The sequence below is a fragment of the Enhydra lutris genome, unplaced genomic scaffold (assembly GCF_002288905.1).
Source record: "Enhydra lutris kenyoni isolate GAN:26980312 unplaced genomic scaffold, ASM228890v2 scaffoldscaffold43, whole genome shotgun sequence".
Lineage (NCBI taxonomy): Eukaryota > Metazoa > Chordata > Mammalia > Carnivora > Mustelidae > Enhydra > Enhydra lutris.
Window position 1 is genome coordinate 9937848 of NW_019154127.1, and position 17762 is coordinate 9955609.

The 17762-nt window shown below is 46.4% G+C and overlaps 1 protein-coding gene across 1 annotated transcript; it reads left to right on the top strand.

Annotated features, from left to right (window-relative positions):
• Positions 1-564: 564 nt before the first annotated feature.
• LOC111155623 (tail-anchored protein insertion receptor WRB) lies at positions 565-16314 on the top strand. Its single transcript, XM_022515892.1, has 5 exons — positions 565-740; positions 10065-10230; positions 11324-11391; positions 13481-13595; positions 15338-16314. Exons 1-5 carry the CDS (start codon positions 639-641, stop codon positions 15409-15411), a joined length of 525 nt encoding a protein of 174 aa, XP_022371600.1. The 5' UTR covers positions 565-638; the 3' UTR covers positions 15412-16314.
• The last annotated feature ends 1448 nt before the right edge of the window (positions 16315-17762 follow it).

Consider the following 17762-nt stretch of genomic DNA (forward strand, 5'->3'; position numbering starts at 1 on the left):
TGCAAACTTGATTTGGGATTATTTTGCCCTAAAACCTCAATTCACCTAAACAGGTGGGTTTGTAAACAGTACCTTCTGTTTAATGCTTATTTTTTAGGTATGGAGATTTGTAAATTGTTTAGACTTATTTCAGTGATTTGTTTTGAATTGTAAACTTAAGACATTTTACATATAACCACAAAAAGTTTTTACAGTCACTTGCTACTATAATTACGGTAGTTTTCCACTTACAGAGAGGCTTACTTTAAAATAAATTCATCTAGGAGTAAAACCGAGTCAATTTAAAGTAAGTACTCATTATGTAATAATAAGAAAAGGCTCGCAGCTAAACTAAAACTGAAGCTGGTGGCAACCCAACCACCAGAGCTTGGACAGCTGCGGCCAGGGGGGTGGTGGGGAGGGTGCGAAAGGCTACGGAAGCCGGAAAGGCCAAGGATTGACCGGAAAGCGTCCACCAAGACCAAGAAGAAAAGACGGTCTTGCCTCCCCGCCCAGTGCGGCACAGTGCGCAGGCGCGCCAGCGCGTCTGCACGGCCCCCCCTCTGGGCCTCACTGCGCAGGCGCCCGCGCGGCGTGGGCGCCGGCGTGATCCCCATGGAGTTACCTTAGCAGAGCCGGCACCTCGGGGAGCATCCGGGATGAGCGGCGCGGAGGCCGACCGCTGGGCGTGGCTGCTGGTGCTCAGCTTCGTGTTTGGGTGCAATGTCCTCAGGATCCTCCTCCCGTCCTTCTCCTCCTTCGTAAGTGGCTGCCTCGCCTTCCAGGGGTCGGGGGGTGGCCGCCGCTGTCGAGCCGGATTGCGCCTGCAGAAGTGTCTGGTTGGGCCGTTCTGCTTTAAGATTTATTTATTTATTTATTTATTTTTAGTTAATTGCTAGCATCCAAAAGTTGCAAATCTTTACTCCCCAAATCCGGGCTTCTCGATTCTCAGGGAGAAAGAATGACCTGGCGACACCAGGCCGCGTTTTCCCCGGGCAGCAGCCCTGAGACTGGAAGTTCGCAGTGCCCCCCTGCCAGCCGGCCGCGCTCGTTTCAGTTATCTCCTGGTCGGCGGAGGCATCGCGCAGCCCTCGCTGCTGGGGGCCAGCGCCTGGCGCAGCACGGAGTCCACGCTTTCCTGGAGGCCGCGGCCTTCCCGCATGGAGTGCCGGAGTGCCAGCCATGCCAGCGGTGCCAGCCGTGCCAGGTCCCAGGTGGAAGGCTCTCAGGCTGCAGCCGCCTCCACTTTTGCGGTCAGAGGCTGTGTAGACGTAATCTCGGCACTGTGTCACGCTTCCTGTATTCAGGAGAGCAAAGGGCACCGGGGAGCAGCTCTCTCGTGCATTTTGTGTAGGCATGAGTACATTACCTCGTGTCCGGTTGTCACGGCTGCTGTAAAATGCGAATGTCATCCTATGTCCCTTTACCTCAAAGGAGGAGTCTGACTCAGAGGGTCACTATGCATCCAGTTAGTGACCACTGGGGCGGAGACTGATCCTTTGTTGTGATTCTCCTAGTTTTGTCCCTCTGCCTCTTGGAGCTTGGTAATAGGGTTGGTGGCAGGTTTGATGAGGTGTGTGTGGGTTAAGGGCGCCCCCTTTACGCCCACAGCGGGAGTCTGACAGACTTGAAAGACCTCCAAGACTGGGTGCGTGCCATTATGTCATTATTGGGGGAAAACGCAGTTCTCCCTGCTCTTACCTCCTGATTTACGTTAGTGGTGGTGATGGTGGTGTGTGTGTGTGAAGCGGGTACTATTTAAGACTAGATTTCTAGACAGGATTTCTCCTTTCTTTATTCTACCAGTATTCATTGAGTTCCTGTTTCATGTAAGATTCTATTCAAGGATTGTACTACCTGCATTGTCCAACTAAGGCATGGGGAATTCTCTCTTAACCCCTCATTCCCCCTTGACACTGCTAGGTTTTTAAGATGATGTCCCAAGTACTTAGCATTACATAAAAGACCCTGAAAGAACTGGCTTCTCCATCTTTTTTCTCTTTTTAAAAAAAATTTTGGTAAAATACACAATTTAAAATTTACCATTTTAGCCATTTTTGGGTATATAGTTCAGTGGCATTAAATCATTACATGATTGTGCAACTATCACCACTGTCCATCTCTAGAACTTTTCCATCTTCCTAAACTGAAACTCTGTCCATTAAACAGTAAGTCCCTATTCTTCTTTCAACTCAGTCCTGGCAACCACAGTTCTACTTTCTGTCTCTATGAATTTGACTACTCTGATTATCTCATGTAGGTGAAATTATGCAGTATTTTTCCTTTTATGCCTGGCTTCTTTCATTCAGCATAATGCCTTCTGGGTCTATCCCTGTTGTAGCATGTGTTAGGATTTCCTTCTTTTTTGAGGCTGAATAATATTTTATTGTGTATGTATACCACGTTTTGTTTATCCTTTCATCTTTTGATGGATATGGGGTTGTTTCCACCTTTTGGCTATTGTGAATAATGCTGCTGGAACACTAGTGTGCAAATACCTGTTCGAATCTCTGCTTTCGGTACTTTTGGGTAAATATCCAAAGTGGGATTACTGGATCATATGGTAATTCTATTTTCAACTTCTGGAGAAATTGCCCAACCATTTTCCATAGCAGCTGCACCATTTTGCATTCTCACCAGCAACGTAGAAGGTTCTAATTTTTCCACAAGTTCCAGCACTTGCTGTCTTGTTTTGTTTTGTTTTTATAATAGTCATCCTCAATGGAGGCAAGGTGTCATTTTATTATGATTTTGATTGCATTTTCCTAATGATTAGTAATGTTGAACATCATTTTATGTGCTTATTGGCCATCTGTATATCTTCTTTGGAGAAATATCTGTTCACGTCCTTTGCCCCCTTTTTAATGGGGCATCAGGTGCTTGTCCGTAAGGGAAGGGCATCCTCTGTGGGTTCAGAGTGGGGAGTGAGTATTTGGTTTGTTGTCATTGTTGGGTGAGGAGTTGTTTACTTACTGGGTATATGATTTGTAAATATTTTCTCCTGTTCTGTGGTTTGCCTGCCCATCTTTTGTCACCTTGATTCTTCTTGTATACCCCATCCCATTTCACCTCTTATTGGAACTATATGAAACTAAGTTGCTCAAAGAGGCTGTGTTAGGTTTTTTTTTAATTTTTAATTTTTAATTAACATATAATGTATTATTAGCTCCAGGGGTATAGGTCTGTGAATCGTCAGGTTTACACACTTCACAGCACTCACCATAGCACATACCGTCCCCAATGCCCATAACCCCACCACCCTCTTCCTACCCCGCTCCCCCCGGTTAGAGATTAAGAGTCTCTTATGGTTTGTCTCCCTCCTGATCCCATCTTGTTTCCTTTTTTTCCTTCCCTACCCTCCAGACCCCCACTTTGCCTCTCAACTTCCTCATATCAGGGACATCATATGATAATTGCCTTTCTCTGATTGACTTATTTCGCTCAGCATAATACCCTCTGTTCCACCCACGTCATCGCAAATGGCAAGATTTCAAGCTTTTGATGGCTATGTGTATATATATATGTATATATATATACCACATCTTTTTTATCCATTCATCTGTAGATGGACATCTAGGTTCTTTCCATAGTTTGGCTATTATGGACATTGCTGCTATAAGCATTCGGGTACACGTGCCCCTTCGGATCACTACATTTGTATCTTTAGGGTAAATACCCAGTACTGTGATAGCTGGGTCATAGGGTAGCTCTATTTTCAACATTTTGAGGAAGCTCCATGCTATTTTCCAGAGTGGCTGCACCAGTTTGCATGCCCACCAACAGTGTAGGAGGGTCCCCCTTTCTCCTCATTCTCACCAGCACCTGTCATTTCCTGACTTGTTAATTTTAGCCATTCTGACTGGTGTGAGGTGGTATCTCTTTTTGGTTTTGATTTGTATTTCCCTGATGCCGAGTGATGTGGAGCACTTTTTCATTTGTCTGTTGGCCATCTGGATGTCTTCTTTGCAGAAATGTCTGCTCATGTCCTCTGCCCATTTCTTCATTGGATTACTTGTTCTTTGGGTTTTGAGTTTGATAAGTTCTTTATAGATTTTGGACACCAACCCTTTATCTGATATGTTGTTTGCAAATATCTTCTCCCATTCTGTCAGTTGTCTTTTGGTTTTGTTGACTGTTTTCTTTGCTATGCAAAAGCTTTTGATCTTGATGAAGTCCCAGTAGTTGATTTTTGCCCTTGCTTCCCTTGCCTTTGGTGACGTTTCTAGGAAGAAGTTGCTGCGGCTGAGGTCGAAGAGGTTGCTGCCTGTGTTGTCCTCAAGGATTTTGATGGATTCCTGATTCACACTGAGGTCCTTCATCCATTTTTGAGTCTATTTTCATGTGTGGTGTAAGGAGATGGTCCAATTTCATTTTTCTGCATGTGACTGTCCAATTTTACCAACACCATTTGTTGAAGAGACTGTCTTTTTTCCATTGGACATTCTTTTCTGCTTTGTCAGAGATTAGTTGACCATAGGGTTGAGGGTCTATTTCTGGGCTCTCCATTCTGTTCCACTGATCTATGTGTCCGTTTTTGTGCCAGTACCATACTATCTTGATGATGACAGCTTTGTAATAGAGCTTGAAGTCTGGAATTGTGATAACACCAACTTTGGCTTTCTTTTTCAACATTCCTCTGGCTATTTGAGGTCTTTTCTGGTTCCATATAAATTTTAGGATAATTTGTTCCATTTCTTTGAAAAAAAAATGGATGGTATTTTGATAGGGATTGCATTAAACATATAGATTGCTTTAGGTAGCATAGATGTTTTCACAATACTTGTCCTTCCAATCCATGAGCATGGAACATTTTTCCATTTCTTTGTGTCTTCCTCAATTTCTTTCATGAGAACTTTATAGTTTTCTGAGTACAGATTCTTTGCCTCTTTGGTTGGGTTTATTCCTAGGTATCTTATGGTTTTGGGTACAATTGTAAATGTGATTGACTCCTTAATTTCTCTTTCTGTCTTGTTGTTGGTGTGTCCTGACACTTTACTGAATTCCTGCACAAGTTCTAGCAGATTTGGAGTGGAGTCTTTTGGGTTTTCCACATAAAATATTATATCATCTGCAGAGTGATAGTTTGACTTCTTCTTTGAAAGAGGCTGTGTTAATTTGGTATTCCTCCATGAATTGTTCATAATTTCCTTTTCACTGGGGGAAAGGAGTGTGTGTTTGGGGTATGGCAGTGGCTGTAAGTAAGAGCTGTCATCATCCCACTCCTTAACCAAGCTCCCAACACACTGGTGCTCGTCAGCTAGGACACACTCACCAGGGGTTATTGCTGCAGTCTGGATGCACATGAGGCTGTGTCCCTGGATGTTACTCATTTAGATGAAAAAGCACTGTGTTCACATTCTGTGCTGCTTCCACAGGTTGTATGACCTCTGTAACCTCAACACAGTTAGCTTTCTTGAACCTGTTTCCCCTTGGTTCTAATGCTCATTGTCAGGGTCATCACATATACTCACCCGAGCAGAGATCTGTACCGCCCGGGCACTGGGTTTGTGGTGAAGGTCAGGGTAAAGCCGTAAGGAATGCTCTTCTCTTGAGTAGGGTAAGGCGCCGTTCTTTTTTTTTTTTTTTTTTTTAATTTTTAATTTTTAAAATTTCTTTTCAATGTTCCAGAATTCATTGTTTATGCAACATATCCAGTGCTCCATGCAATACGTGCCCTCCACAGTACACACCACCAGGCTCCCCCCCCCCCCCCCCCCCCCCGCCCTTTCAAAACCTTCAGATTGTTTCTCAGAGTCCACAGTCTCTCACTGTTCATCTCCCCCTCCAATTTCCCCCAACTCCCTTTCACGACCATTAGAGGCTGCCTGTTACAGGCCCTTTTGGAGGACCTAAGTGGGGAAGACCCCGAGGAGAAACCAAGCTTGACTGGGAATGGGCCATGTCCTCCTACATGGAATATAGCGTTCCTGCCAGTGTTTCCGAAGCGTTTTCCACTCAGCCAGTAGGAATGGGGGGGCCAGGGTGGGGTGGGGTGGGGGCGCACCATCCCGTTAGGTAGGTTGGTTGAAGCCCTTGAATCAGTCTCTTAGGTATCACAAGTCCTCTGTCTAGCAAAGCCTTGCAGGGTCCTGGGAGGGGACCTCAGCTCAATACTGGGGTGGAGATGGGGGCCAGGATGAGGACTCCCAGTCCTGGTGTTGACTTGGTTGGACTTTTCCTGAGAGTTCTTAATTCTCTTCAAGCTGGTCACAGGGCATATGGATGGGAGGGCCTAGCTCATTTAATAGGTGAACCAGGACTGTCTTCAACCAAAGGCAGAGAACGAGGGAGACGGATATTCCCCTGGGAGCGCCTCTGTGGACGGCTATAGGGAGGCGTACTGCGCAGGCGCCTCAAGCCTGGCAGTGGCGGAGGGCGTCCTGGCGAGCTGTGTTCACTGCGCATGCGCTCCGGGAATGCTGGGGGGAGGTGGGGTGTAGGGAGGCGCACCACTCTGGCGTCCCAGGATTAACATGGCCGAGAGTGGGTGCTGCGCTGGGGTAAACAGCCCCTCCCCCCCCTTCAAACCCTGGGCATGGACTCCGTGCAGGTTGCCCTCTGGGATTTGGTTTGTGGGGTGACCACCACCTTCATATTTGATGACTTTGAAATTGCCTTCACTTTTTGGTCTAAAAAGTGGCCACCTCCCTCTCTCTCTAGGGGCCCAGGTTCCCGAGGCCAGGGAGGCCAGGGACGGACACTGCAGGACCTGACTCCTGCTGTAGGGGCCTTCCTGAGACCCTCCCCTCTTTGAAAACAGTCGCCTGGTGAGTTCCTCCTGGGACCACCAGGCGTGAGGATGGCCCCCGAATGTTAGTTGTGGGGGTAGTTGAGGGGGCAGTGGGGGTTGAGTGCACATGCGCAGTCGGGACCTCGTGGATGGGGTCATCCGGGTGCGGGGGACCAGTGCCGTGAGAAGGCTCTTAACTCTGAGTCCGTGGGTCTGTAGCTTCGCTGGAGCCTTGGTCCCTTCTCGGGATGAGCAGTGCGTCGCCAGTATTGGGAACACATCTAAGCAGGCCACCCCAGCATATCATTCACCTAGTGCCCCCCTGTGTTCCAGGGGGGCGAACCTTTGGGCTTAAATGTCATTATACATTAATTAATTTTCAGACGGGTCTAGTCCAGACGCCAGCCATTGAGTGGCGGAGTGGGGTTTGTCTCTTCCCGGCTGTGACTCCCAAGTTCAAACCGTATCGTTTTGTCTATTCGGAAACGGGTTTGGAACTTGGACAGGATCTCAGGGTGAGTCTGGTAGGACACTATGAGCTCATGCAGGCTGGCAGCCAGCGTCTGGGGGACAAGGGTGACAAGGAGGATCGATTCTACCCTTGTTTTCTCCCTAGATTCTTACATTGCCTGTCATCTTAAGAATTTTGGAAAAACTCGTTTTCTGCTTGAGGATTCTTTATGGATCCATCTCCAGGTCTTTGAAAAAGCTGTACCCCACAAAGGTTATCTGTTTCTGTCAAGTGAGAGGTTTAAGGTTCTGGAAGGTGCTTTTGAATACATAAGGAGGTCAGAGGTTTATTTTTGTTTGAAAAATTAATATTCAGAACACTTAAAATCCCTTTAGATTTTACTATTTAATTCATAATTCTAGTACATTTTAACCGTCACTTATAAGGAGGTCTTGGATTAATATTGGTACCTATTTGCAAATTTAAATACTTCCAGATATTTTTGTGTACTTGCAGACCTAATTTACTCATTTTCCCTCCCAAGCAGTACAGTTGTCTAATTTAACCATAAGATTCTAAACTCCTCCACAAGCTCATTTTCCCACCCTCACTCACCTTCTAGTCCTGAGTAAACATCTTTGGTCTTCTTAAAAAAATTTTTTTTGGGGTGCCTGTGTGGCCCAGTGGGTTAAGCCTCTGCCTGTAGCTCAGGTCATGATCTCGGGGTCCTGGGACTGAGCCCTGCATCGTGCTTTCTGCTCAGTGGTGAGCCTGCTTCCCCCTCTCTCTGCCTGCCTCCACCTACTTGCGATCTCTCTCTCTGTGCCAAATAAATAAAATCTTCAAAAAAGTTTTTTTTTTTTTTTTAAAGATTTTATTTATTTGACACAGAGACACCAAGAACAGGAACAGGAGCAGGGGGAGGGGGAGAGGGAGAAGCGGGCTTCCCGCTTCCTTGGAGAAGGGCTTCATTATGCAGGCACTAAAGGCTGCTACCTCAGAGGCTGTCCTGGGAACCCACACTTATGCAGATGCCCCGGGACACCCATGATGGGGCGCGTCTCCCAGCTCTATCTGAAGAATTGCCCTGTTGTGTAGAGGGGACCCCAAGCCGAGAGACAAACCCAGTTATTGTGCACTTCTATGTGCCAGTACACTTACATATATTATCCCCTTTCATTTTTTTTATTAATCTCTTTTTTAGAATTTTGAAACTAATGTGCCAAAAAGGTACGCATGCAATACAAAGAACCGATTTTGTTTCTTGAAAACAAGTTGTCAACCTGGGCCCCTGCATTCCCTGACACTTTACTGTATAAACAGGTGTCTTATCCACAACTCAGCCATCAGGAACCTTCCTCCTGACCTGCTCCGTTCCAACCAAGGTCCTTCGCAGCAAAGCGTCCCGGTCAGCACTGTGCATTGCACATACTTGCTGCATCTCCAGTCTGGAAGGCTTCCCGGTATTTCCTTGACTTTTATGGCTGGCGTTTCTGAATACGGCAAGGGCAGTGAGTCTGCAGGATGGCCTTCTTCGAACACCTTTGTCCAGTGTCACAGAAGGGATGCTGTGTTCTCGCTGCATCGCATCTGATCCCGTGGAACGTTCACTTTTCGCTGGGGGTGGGTCCTGAAGGATCTCTCTGTTCCCTGCCCCCCCACTCCCCCCTTGCCCTTGCTGTCCAATGTTGCTGAGGCATCCTGGCCTGGTGCCGGGCGCCACCTGGTGGCCACTGCCATCTGTCCTTGGCTCCAGCTGGTGGGTGTCCCCGCAATTGTATGTGGGGGGGGGCGGCATCAGGGGACATCCCATGTGGGGGTCTGGCTGTTGGAGGCGCTTTTTCACAAACATTTACATCTATATTTCTCTATCTACCAAAAACCACGAGTTCACACCCATGCCTCCGATTCTTTTTTTTTTTTTTTAAAGATTTTTATTTATTTATTTGACAGAGATCATTAGCAGGCAGAGAGGCAGGCAGAGAGAGAGGGGGGTAAGCAGGCTCCCCAATGAGCAGAGAGCCCGATGCAGGGCTCGATCCCAGGACCCTGGTATCATGACCTGAGCTGAAGGCAGAGGCTTTAACCCACTGAGCCACCCAGGCGCCCCCATGCCTCCGATTCTAATTCAACACTTCAGCATTCATTCTGGTTCTTCCTCATCCATATTTCTAACCCCCAGTTCTCATAGTGAGAAAACGGGCTCCCATTATTTTCAGTATGTTTAGTGTATTTGATCAGTCCTTTGTAATTAATCTCGCATCCCCACTGCTGCCTCCTCCTCCCCACCCCAGTGCCTGATGGTCCCACTTGGGCTCTGACTCTGGTTGGCTGGGTGCTTTCCTCTTATCCTGTATGCCTCTTACTCTGACACCTATGCCGGGCTGCCCTTTCTGGAGATGCTCATATCACCATGCTTGCCTCTATCCTCCCTTGCCAGGGTGCCCCTCTATGGGAATGCCCTCTTGACGGTGCTTGGGATTAAGTCCTCCCGCTGGGCTACCCCCTCCTCACTAGCACCGTCCTCTTCCTCTGCCTACCTAATTCAGGACTAAATTCTTCAGGAAGGGAAGAGAATGTGTGGTCCTTGTTACCTGAATGATGGCTGGAATTGGTTTTCATTTTATAATCACAATTTTATCGTTATGGTGAAAGATCCATACATTGTGCTGGAGCGATCCATGGGCATGTCTGCAAAAGAAAAAGTATAATTTGACCGGTGATTTCACATCGGAGGCAGTTTTTGTCTGTGGTGGTCCCAGAGGGCAGCAGCAGAACTAGGCCACAGAGGCTGGCTGTGCAGGTCCAGGGCAGCCTGCCCAGCTGGAAGCAGCAGCACTAGGATGGGGTGGGGGAGGTGTCCCCCTGTGGGAAGGCGCTGACCTCAGCTGTCCACTCTGCCAGATGTCCAGGCTGCTGCAGAAGGATGCGGAGCAGGAGGCCCAGATGAGAGCAGAGATCCAGGACATGAAGCAGGAGCTCTCCACCGTCAACATGATGGATGAATTCGCCAGATACGCCAGGCTGGAGAGAAAGATCAACAAGATGACGGATAAGCTTAAAACTCACGGTACTGGTTTCACCTGTAGTGCAGAAACCTTCATAGGAGCCGAGGAATAGAGAAGTCTTTCTGTAAAGATTGGTAGAACATGTGCTTTGATTCTTAGATGTTCTAAACGTTGAGAGGAACTTCTGAGTTTGTCCAGAAGAAACTCAGTAGTCATGATTACTTTCTCTTTATTTGTCGGTGAACATTTGTTTCCTAAACACAGAAACAACTAATGTCCTCTTAGCTTTTTTTCGTTTCTGTAGGTAGACACTTTGAAATTCAACACTTTTCTTTCCCTTTTTTTTTTTTTTAAGATTTTATTAATTTGTCAGAGGGACAGAGGGCGCACAAGCAGGGGAAATGGAAGGCAGAGGGAGAAGCAGGCTCCCCGTTGAGCAGGGAGCAGTTCGCAGGGCTCAATTCTAGGAGCCTGGGATCATGACCTGAGTGGAACGCTTAACTGACTGAGCCACCCAAGTGCCCCTCAACACTTTTCGAGATAAGCCTAGAGCAAGTGTCATAGTGGATGCCCAAGGGCTTTTGTGGACACTCTCAAACGTGCCCAGAGTGTCCTTATCTGAGAATAGACTGACACGGTCATGGTCAGGTCTTGTTCATCGCTGTGTCGGCCACTGTCCGTAACACTCTTCTATGATGAAGACATTTCCACCTGTGTGCTGGGAATGCGCACTGAGAGAGAGCTGCCTCCAGGCTAGTAAGACATGCAGAGCTCCCCCGCCCCCCATAGGCCCAGGACAAGCTAGGCTCCCACATGTGGGTTAGCGTACAGTGTAGACCGGGAGACCTGGGGAGCAAATGTAGTCCTGTTGGTAAGTACACTATACAAAGAATCTCTGATGTAGACGGGTAGTTTTAAGGGTGTTCAAAATTAAAGCTTCAAATCTTACAATCTGTGTGTGATTTTATTTTAATGCATGGCATCATGTGTGGATTTTAAGAAATTCTGTTTTCTGTTTTCTAAATACACTGAACAAATGTTATACAACATGATTAGAAGCTATTTTATAGGAGGGGAATAACATTTCTGTGTCTTTGAGTATTTTCCTTTATTTTCAGGACTGATAGAATGATTTCATCCTGTTTTTCCTTTCAGTGAAAGCTCGGACAGCTCAGTTGGCCAAGATAAAATGGGTTATAAGTGTTGCCTTCTATGTATTGCAAGTAAGTGTCCTATTGTGTCACCTGGGGTCGTTAAAGTTATTATGGACTATCCTCCAGAACTGCGGCCACCAGGATCCAGGTCCAAGAGTTCAGGCTTTTTCTACTTTCCGTGGCAGCGCTGCGTGATCCTGCCAGTATGGAACTGAATGCTGTGCATTTATAAGTTAGGCTGAAGGAAAGCCTTTCTCTCTCTCTGTTTTTAAGTTGAAGTATAATTAACATACAGTGTCCTGTTAGTTTCAGGTGTACAACATAACGAACCGGTAATTCTCTACGTTGCTCATTGCTCACCGTGATAACTGTGATCACCACCCCTTACCGTGCCGCGCGCTATGATGGTATTGACTGCGTTCCCTCTGCTCTACTTTTCATCTCCATGACTTACTTACTTTGGAATTGGAACTTTGTACCTCTTAATCCCGTTTATGTTTCCCCATCCCTCTATTTCTCTTCCCTCTGGCAGCTGTCAGTTGGTTTCTGCATTCATAGTTCTGCTTTTTATTTATTCGTTTCATGTTTTAGATTCTACATAGGAGTGAAGTGGTCCGGTGTTGGTCTCTCTCTGCCTTACTTCACATAGCAGTGTGCCTTCTAGATGCATCCCTGTTGTTACAAACAGCAGGATCTCATCCCATTTGCTGGCTGAGTAGTGTTCCCTGTGTGTGTGTCTGTGTGTAGATATATATAAATACACAGCCTCATCTTTATCCGTTCATCCGTCATGGATACGGGCTGCTTCCCCGTCTTGGCGACTGTAAATAATGCTGCGGTAAACATAGGTGTGCATGGATCTTTTCCAGTGACTGTTTTTGTTTTCTTTGGGTGAGTATCTGGTAGTGGAATGACTGGGTCATATGGTATTTCTATTTTTAGCTTTTTGAGGAACCTCCGTACTGTTTGCACAGTAGCTGCACCAGCTTGCGTTCCCGCCAGCAGTGCACGAGGGTTCCAGGGGAGTCTGTCTCCTGAGTTGTGAAACACTGGGGTTTTTTAGCACATGGATGCTGACGTAGCTTCTCTGGGACTCTTGGGTGGTGCCGTCACTCCAGTGCAGCTTGGGGAGCCTGTGGGGAAGTGAGAGAAGCTTCTTTAGATCTTGTATTTGCTAAGATGGTCAGTTTGGATCATCGTTTGTTACATGGCACACAGACGTGGACAATGCTGCTCACTGTCGAGGTGAGGACCCACTGTGCTCATTGGAGTCCAGTGCTGTTGGTCCTCAGCAGTCCCGTCTGGGATAAGAGAGTTCCTGGGGAGCTACTCCTGTTGCTGCTTTCCTCTGAGGTCGTGGCCATGCTGTGTCCACGCTTGCGGCTGCTGTCAATGACTCTGGGTTTCAGTGCTGCGTGTGGTCTTCCTGCACCAAAGGCCTCGAGCCAGCCCTGCAAGCCCAGGGTGTCTGGGTTCAGTGATGTACCCTCGACCTGAGGTCCTGTCGCTTTGACACCGGTTAGGTTTCCCAGGGGCGGGATTGAAGCCAGACTCCCTCTTTTAAGTCTGCTCATTTGAGCGGCTTCTCCACGGCACGGGATGGGTGAGGACAGCGCAGAGGATGCTTCTGCTTCGCTGCCACTGTTGAGACTCACAGGGCTCTGTCCACGCGCGGATGCCAGCACTGTGTGTGTGTGTGTTGGGGGGTGGAGAACGGACTGCTGTTTCACGGATCTTAGAGGCATGAGATTGCTGTTGTCACTAATAAGGTATATTTATCATAGGCTGGCTTCTTAAAAGAGATGCTCAGTGAGCAAAGAATACCTTTGTTAATTTATCAGCTAATATCAACTAGTTAATAGTGCATATTTATTATTCAGATTAAAACAGGGAAGTGGCAATTCAGTAAGAAGGCTGTCCCGCTTCCCAGCAGTGTGTTCTAGATGTCCTGCGAACTGGTCTTTAATCAGACCCTTTCGGGGTGCTCGCAGATCGGTGGCGGTGTGGATGTGTCTGTGTCCCGCAAGGACTGCATTGCTGGGGCTTGGGGTCATCGGCTCGGAGCGTCTCCTCAGTGTGTTGGCCGGTTTCTCCTCTGTCTCGGGTTACTGGGCATGTGGCCAGCAGGTGGTCGCACTCATCAGCACTGTCCCCGCAGGCTGCCCTGATGGTGTCGCTCATCTGGAAGTATTACTCTGTCCCCGTGGCTGTGGTGCCCAGCAAATGGATCACGCCGCTGGACCGCCTGGTAGCATTTCCTACTAGAGTAGCAGGTAAGAGTTTCCTGGAACCCAGAGCAGAAGTGTACGGCTAGGCCTCTGTAGACATGTGGGGTACAGGGGGAAGGAACCCATGCTCATCCGTTCACTAGTGAGTAGTCCTTCGGGTCTTGGCCTCACACAAGGCTCACAGTGAAGACACAGGTCTGGAGAAGTTGCTTACCTTATCCAGTGTCACCGAAATGTTAAGTAGCAGAGCTAGAGTTCACCCCAGGTCTGCTTACAGAATGTCAGCCTGTACCTTGTCTGATATCCCGGTTGTCGAAACCCCGATCTCTAGGTCCTAGGTTCTGTGACCTCTTCATTTCTTTTGTGTGGCCTCTCTGCAGCATTTACTGCTATTGGCCATTCTTTTATTTTTGAAAGGTAATGATATCCTTTGGGTGTTAAAAGTAGTACATATCAGGCGCCTGGGTGGCTCAGTGGGTTAAGCATCTGCCTTCAGCTCAGGTCATGATCTTGGGGTCCTGGGATCAAGCCCTGCATCAGGCTCCCTGCTCAGTGGGGCATCTGCTTCTCCCTCTCCCTCTCCCTCTGCCTCCGCTCGTGTGCGGAGGCAAATAAATAAAATTGTTATTTTAAATAAATAAATGAATAATAAATTAAATAAAAATCTTTGAAAAAAGTACATATTGTAGAATGATTAGAGATATAAGAACAATTTAAAAACATCTCTTAAGCTATAGCTAACCTCTTTTAACTTTGTGGTACATTTTTCCACTCTTTTTTTTTCCTATTTACTTTATACCACTAAGATCATCTGGCACATACAATTTTATTTTATTTATTATTTTTAAAAAAGATTTTATTTATTTATTTGACAGACAGAAATCACAAGTAGGCAAAGAGGCAGGGAAAGAGAGAGGGGGAAGCAGCTTCCTTGCTGAGCAGAGAGCCCGATGCAGGGCTCGATCCCAGGACCCTGAGATCATGACTTGAGCTGAAGGCAGAGGCTTAACCCACTGAGCCACCCAGGCGCCCTGGTACATAGAATTTTAGATCCCTTTTTACTTTATATTGTAAGCCCTTTCCCGTATCAGTAAACTTTTTAAGGAACTTTGAATAGCTGCTGTTCATTGGGATATATCATGATGTCCTAATCCTCCTGACAGAAGAGAGTATTTAGGTCCTAATTTCTTACTGTCAGGAATAATGCTGCATGTCACTCAGCCTTTGGTTGTGATCTGTTGCTGGAGGTGAATTACTAACTGAAAAGGAGTGACTGCTTCAGAGATCCTGGTTTAAGCACACCACTACCTTGCCTCCACCCAACCTGTGGGCACCACTGCCCGCCTGTGGCTCTCAGTGCCGCTGAGTAGGAGAGCTCGAGGACACCCTTCCAGGCATCTAGAGAGCCATTGGCCACTCCTGCAGCCTGACTTCCTGTCTCTCTGTCACCAGCTGGGCCAGAAAGGCATGGGTGGACGCTGCTTTGTTTATAATGGTTTTTTAAGAAGGAGAAACAAATAGTCATACAGGGCAGTTTTACTGTTTGTTAATATCGTATGTAACAATGCACATCCCTCTAGCAGTTGTCCTGCAGATTTCCTGTTTAGGAAGGAAGGCAGCCCTGTGCATCAGTAGGAGGTCTGCTGACTCTGAATCGAGGAAACACACACCTAGTTTTCCTTAGCCGAGCACTGCTGCAGAACGGTTGACTTCCTGTAAATTAAAGGTAGCAGAAATGCGGGCAGATCGTAGGCGTGCTCTCTTACGGTGAGCTTCTCCATTTCCAGGTGGAGTTGGAATTACCTGTTGGATTTTAGTCTGTAACAAAGTTGTGGCGATCGTGCTTCACCCTTTCAGCTGAGAGAAGACGAATGCAACTATGACATTTTAGAGAATGGATTTCCACTGAGACGGTTAAAAATCTGATTTATACTTTTTTTTTTGTAAGGAAACTAAAGCACACAGGTTAGTTTTTTTGTTGAATGCGTGCTTGGATTTCATGTGAGATACGAGTCATGATTTTGTACACTTGTCACCGAGCTGGAAGGCCAGGCTCTTGCACGTGTGACCTGGCCAGCAAGTCCCGGGTTTGTTACAAGATGGCGCCTGGGCATCCACTTACTGGGGGGTGCACCGTTGGCATACTTTAAAGGTCACATTGCCAACCGGAGAGTCAAAGTTTTCTAACTTAAGTATCTTAAAGACTTTGCACTATTTTTGATCCAGATTAGAAAGTGATTTAAATTTTATTTTAAAACCACTACCAGAATTTTAAGTTTCCCATAGTACTACTAAAAGAATAACACTAATTGACATTGCTCGTGTGGTTTTTCTGTTTAAAGGATCATTCGTGGGATGAGCCGTTGTATAGTGTTATCTACTTATTTGAAGTTGTTAACTTTTCACTGTGTTTTGTAAATGTAGTCATGAGATCATAATGCATTGTTTGAGGCTTGAATTGTGTTTTATATTTAAAGCATTTCAGATGAAGTGTGTTTTATAAGCACTTAATATTTATGCTCTGTAGAATGGAACAAAGTTAACAAAGATTTCTGACTAAATTAATTTGAGTGGATACATTTTTTAAAACACTTTTTTTTTTTACTGTTTTCTTTTTTTTTTTTTAATTCTAATTGACATATAACATTGTATTGGTTTCAGGACTATAACATAGTGATTTGATATTTGTATACACCGTGAAATGATCACCACAGTAAGTCTGGTTTCCCCATGTAAAACACTCTTTTATAATTAAAATTTTTGCAAGGGCTTGTGTGACTCTTCCTTCCTTACAGCCGCTTACTTGCTATGACGTTTGTAACTGTGACAAGCGACAGAGGACTTTAACTGTTAACTCGGTTGGCTGCAGCCCCGTAGAGCTACATTCTATTCCTGGTTTTTCAAAGGTCATATTTGTATTCTTGAGTTCCCTGTCGATCTAATAAGTAGCTCATTGTTAATTCCACAAATTGTACAAGAGACAGACAAAGTGCTGTGGTGCGTAGTTCACATCCTCAGAGTGGGTCGGGCTCTTGATTCAAATGTCTCCAGCCCAGGTGACTTAGTTTTAAGGAAGGATGTGTAACAGAGGTCACAAGAGCATTCATAGCAAAAGCATCAGAGGGTTTGCGTAGGCCACACAGGCTGGGAAGGCTGCCTGATGAGGCGAAGGCAGCGACATGAGGCAGCTGCGGGGTTCAGGCGCACGACACCCTGTGTTACCACCATGAGTGAGCCACCGGCATCAAGGGTGGGGTGTGCAGTGAACGTTTGGTCGCCATGCAGGGTCTACCTAGGGACATCCTTGGATCACTAATCCTTGTCCAGTCTCCCTGCCGAGACCCTTCTTGATCTCCTAAAGATCCATTCTTTCAGTTAACACTCAAGGAGTTTTGACAAAGCTCTCTGAGGCTAGAGGAGAAGACGTACAGTTGACAGCTGGGGACCTTCCCACACGTAGCAGCAGTTGACAAAGACGAGACAATGGACATGTAAGTGTCCTTCATGTTTTACATTGTGGTTTTTCAAAAATGTCATTTGTTTTTAAATAGGTAATAAACATAGTACTGGATTCAAAAGCTACAGAAAGGAGAACAGTGGAAAGGAGCTCTTCTGACGCTTGACCATTGGGTTGCCCCATCTTCTGTGTATGTGCTGAGCCTCCCCTGCAGTCTGTGTGTGCTGAGCCTCCCCTGCAGTCTGTGTGTGCTGAGCCTCCCCTGCAGTCTGTGTGTGTGCTGAGCCTCCCCTGCAGTCTGTGTGTGCTGAGCCTCCCCTGCAGTCTGTGTGTGTGCTGAGCCTCCTTGCAATGTGTGAAGCCCTCTCTAATCACCTTAGATGACAGTGATTTCTTTTTTCTTCCCTTCCTCATCTGAACATCTTACGTATCTATTTGACTCATTTGTCAACCAGTTTTGTATTGACTTGGGATGTCTCCTGTCGTGTAGTTTTGTCTCTAATGTTTTAGATGCTTTTGTGTGTGTGATAAAGGGTTTTCAGTGATGCTACAAGTGCCTTTTGGGCCAGAGACTGTCCCTTAGGCTTTTTTTTTTTTTTTAGAAACTCATGGATGAGTTCTTTTTTTTTTTTTTTTTTAATTTTATTTATTTATTTGACAGAGACAGAGATCACAAGTAGGCAGAGAGAGAGGAAGGGAAGCAGGCTCCCTGCTGAGCAGAGAGCCCGATGTGGGGCTTGATCCCAGGACCCTGC

What these genes read in the sequence shown, in the direction of transcription:
- LOC111155623 (XM_022515892.1), top strand. Translation starts at nt 639, where the DNA reads ATGAGCGGCGCGGAGGCCGACCGCTGGGCGTGGCTGCTGGTGCTCAGC. An exon ending in TTGCCTTCTATGTATTGCAA is followed by an intron (nt 11,392 to 13,480) that starts GTAAGTGTCCTA and finishes CTGTCCCCGCAG; the next exon opens with GCTGCCCTGATGGTGTCGCT. An exon ending in ATTTCCTACTAGAGTAGCAG is followed by an intron (nt 13,596 to 15,337) that starts GTAAGAGTTTCC and finishes CTCCATTTCCAG; the next exon opens with GTGGAGTTGGAATTACCTGT.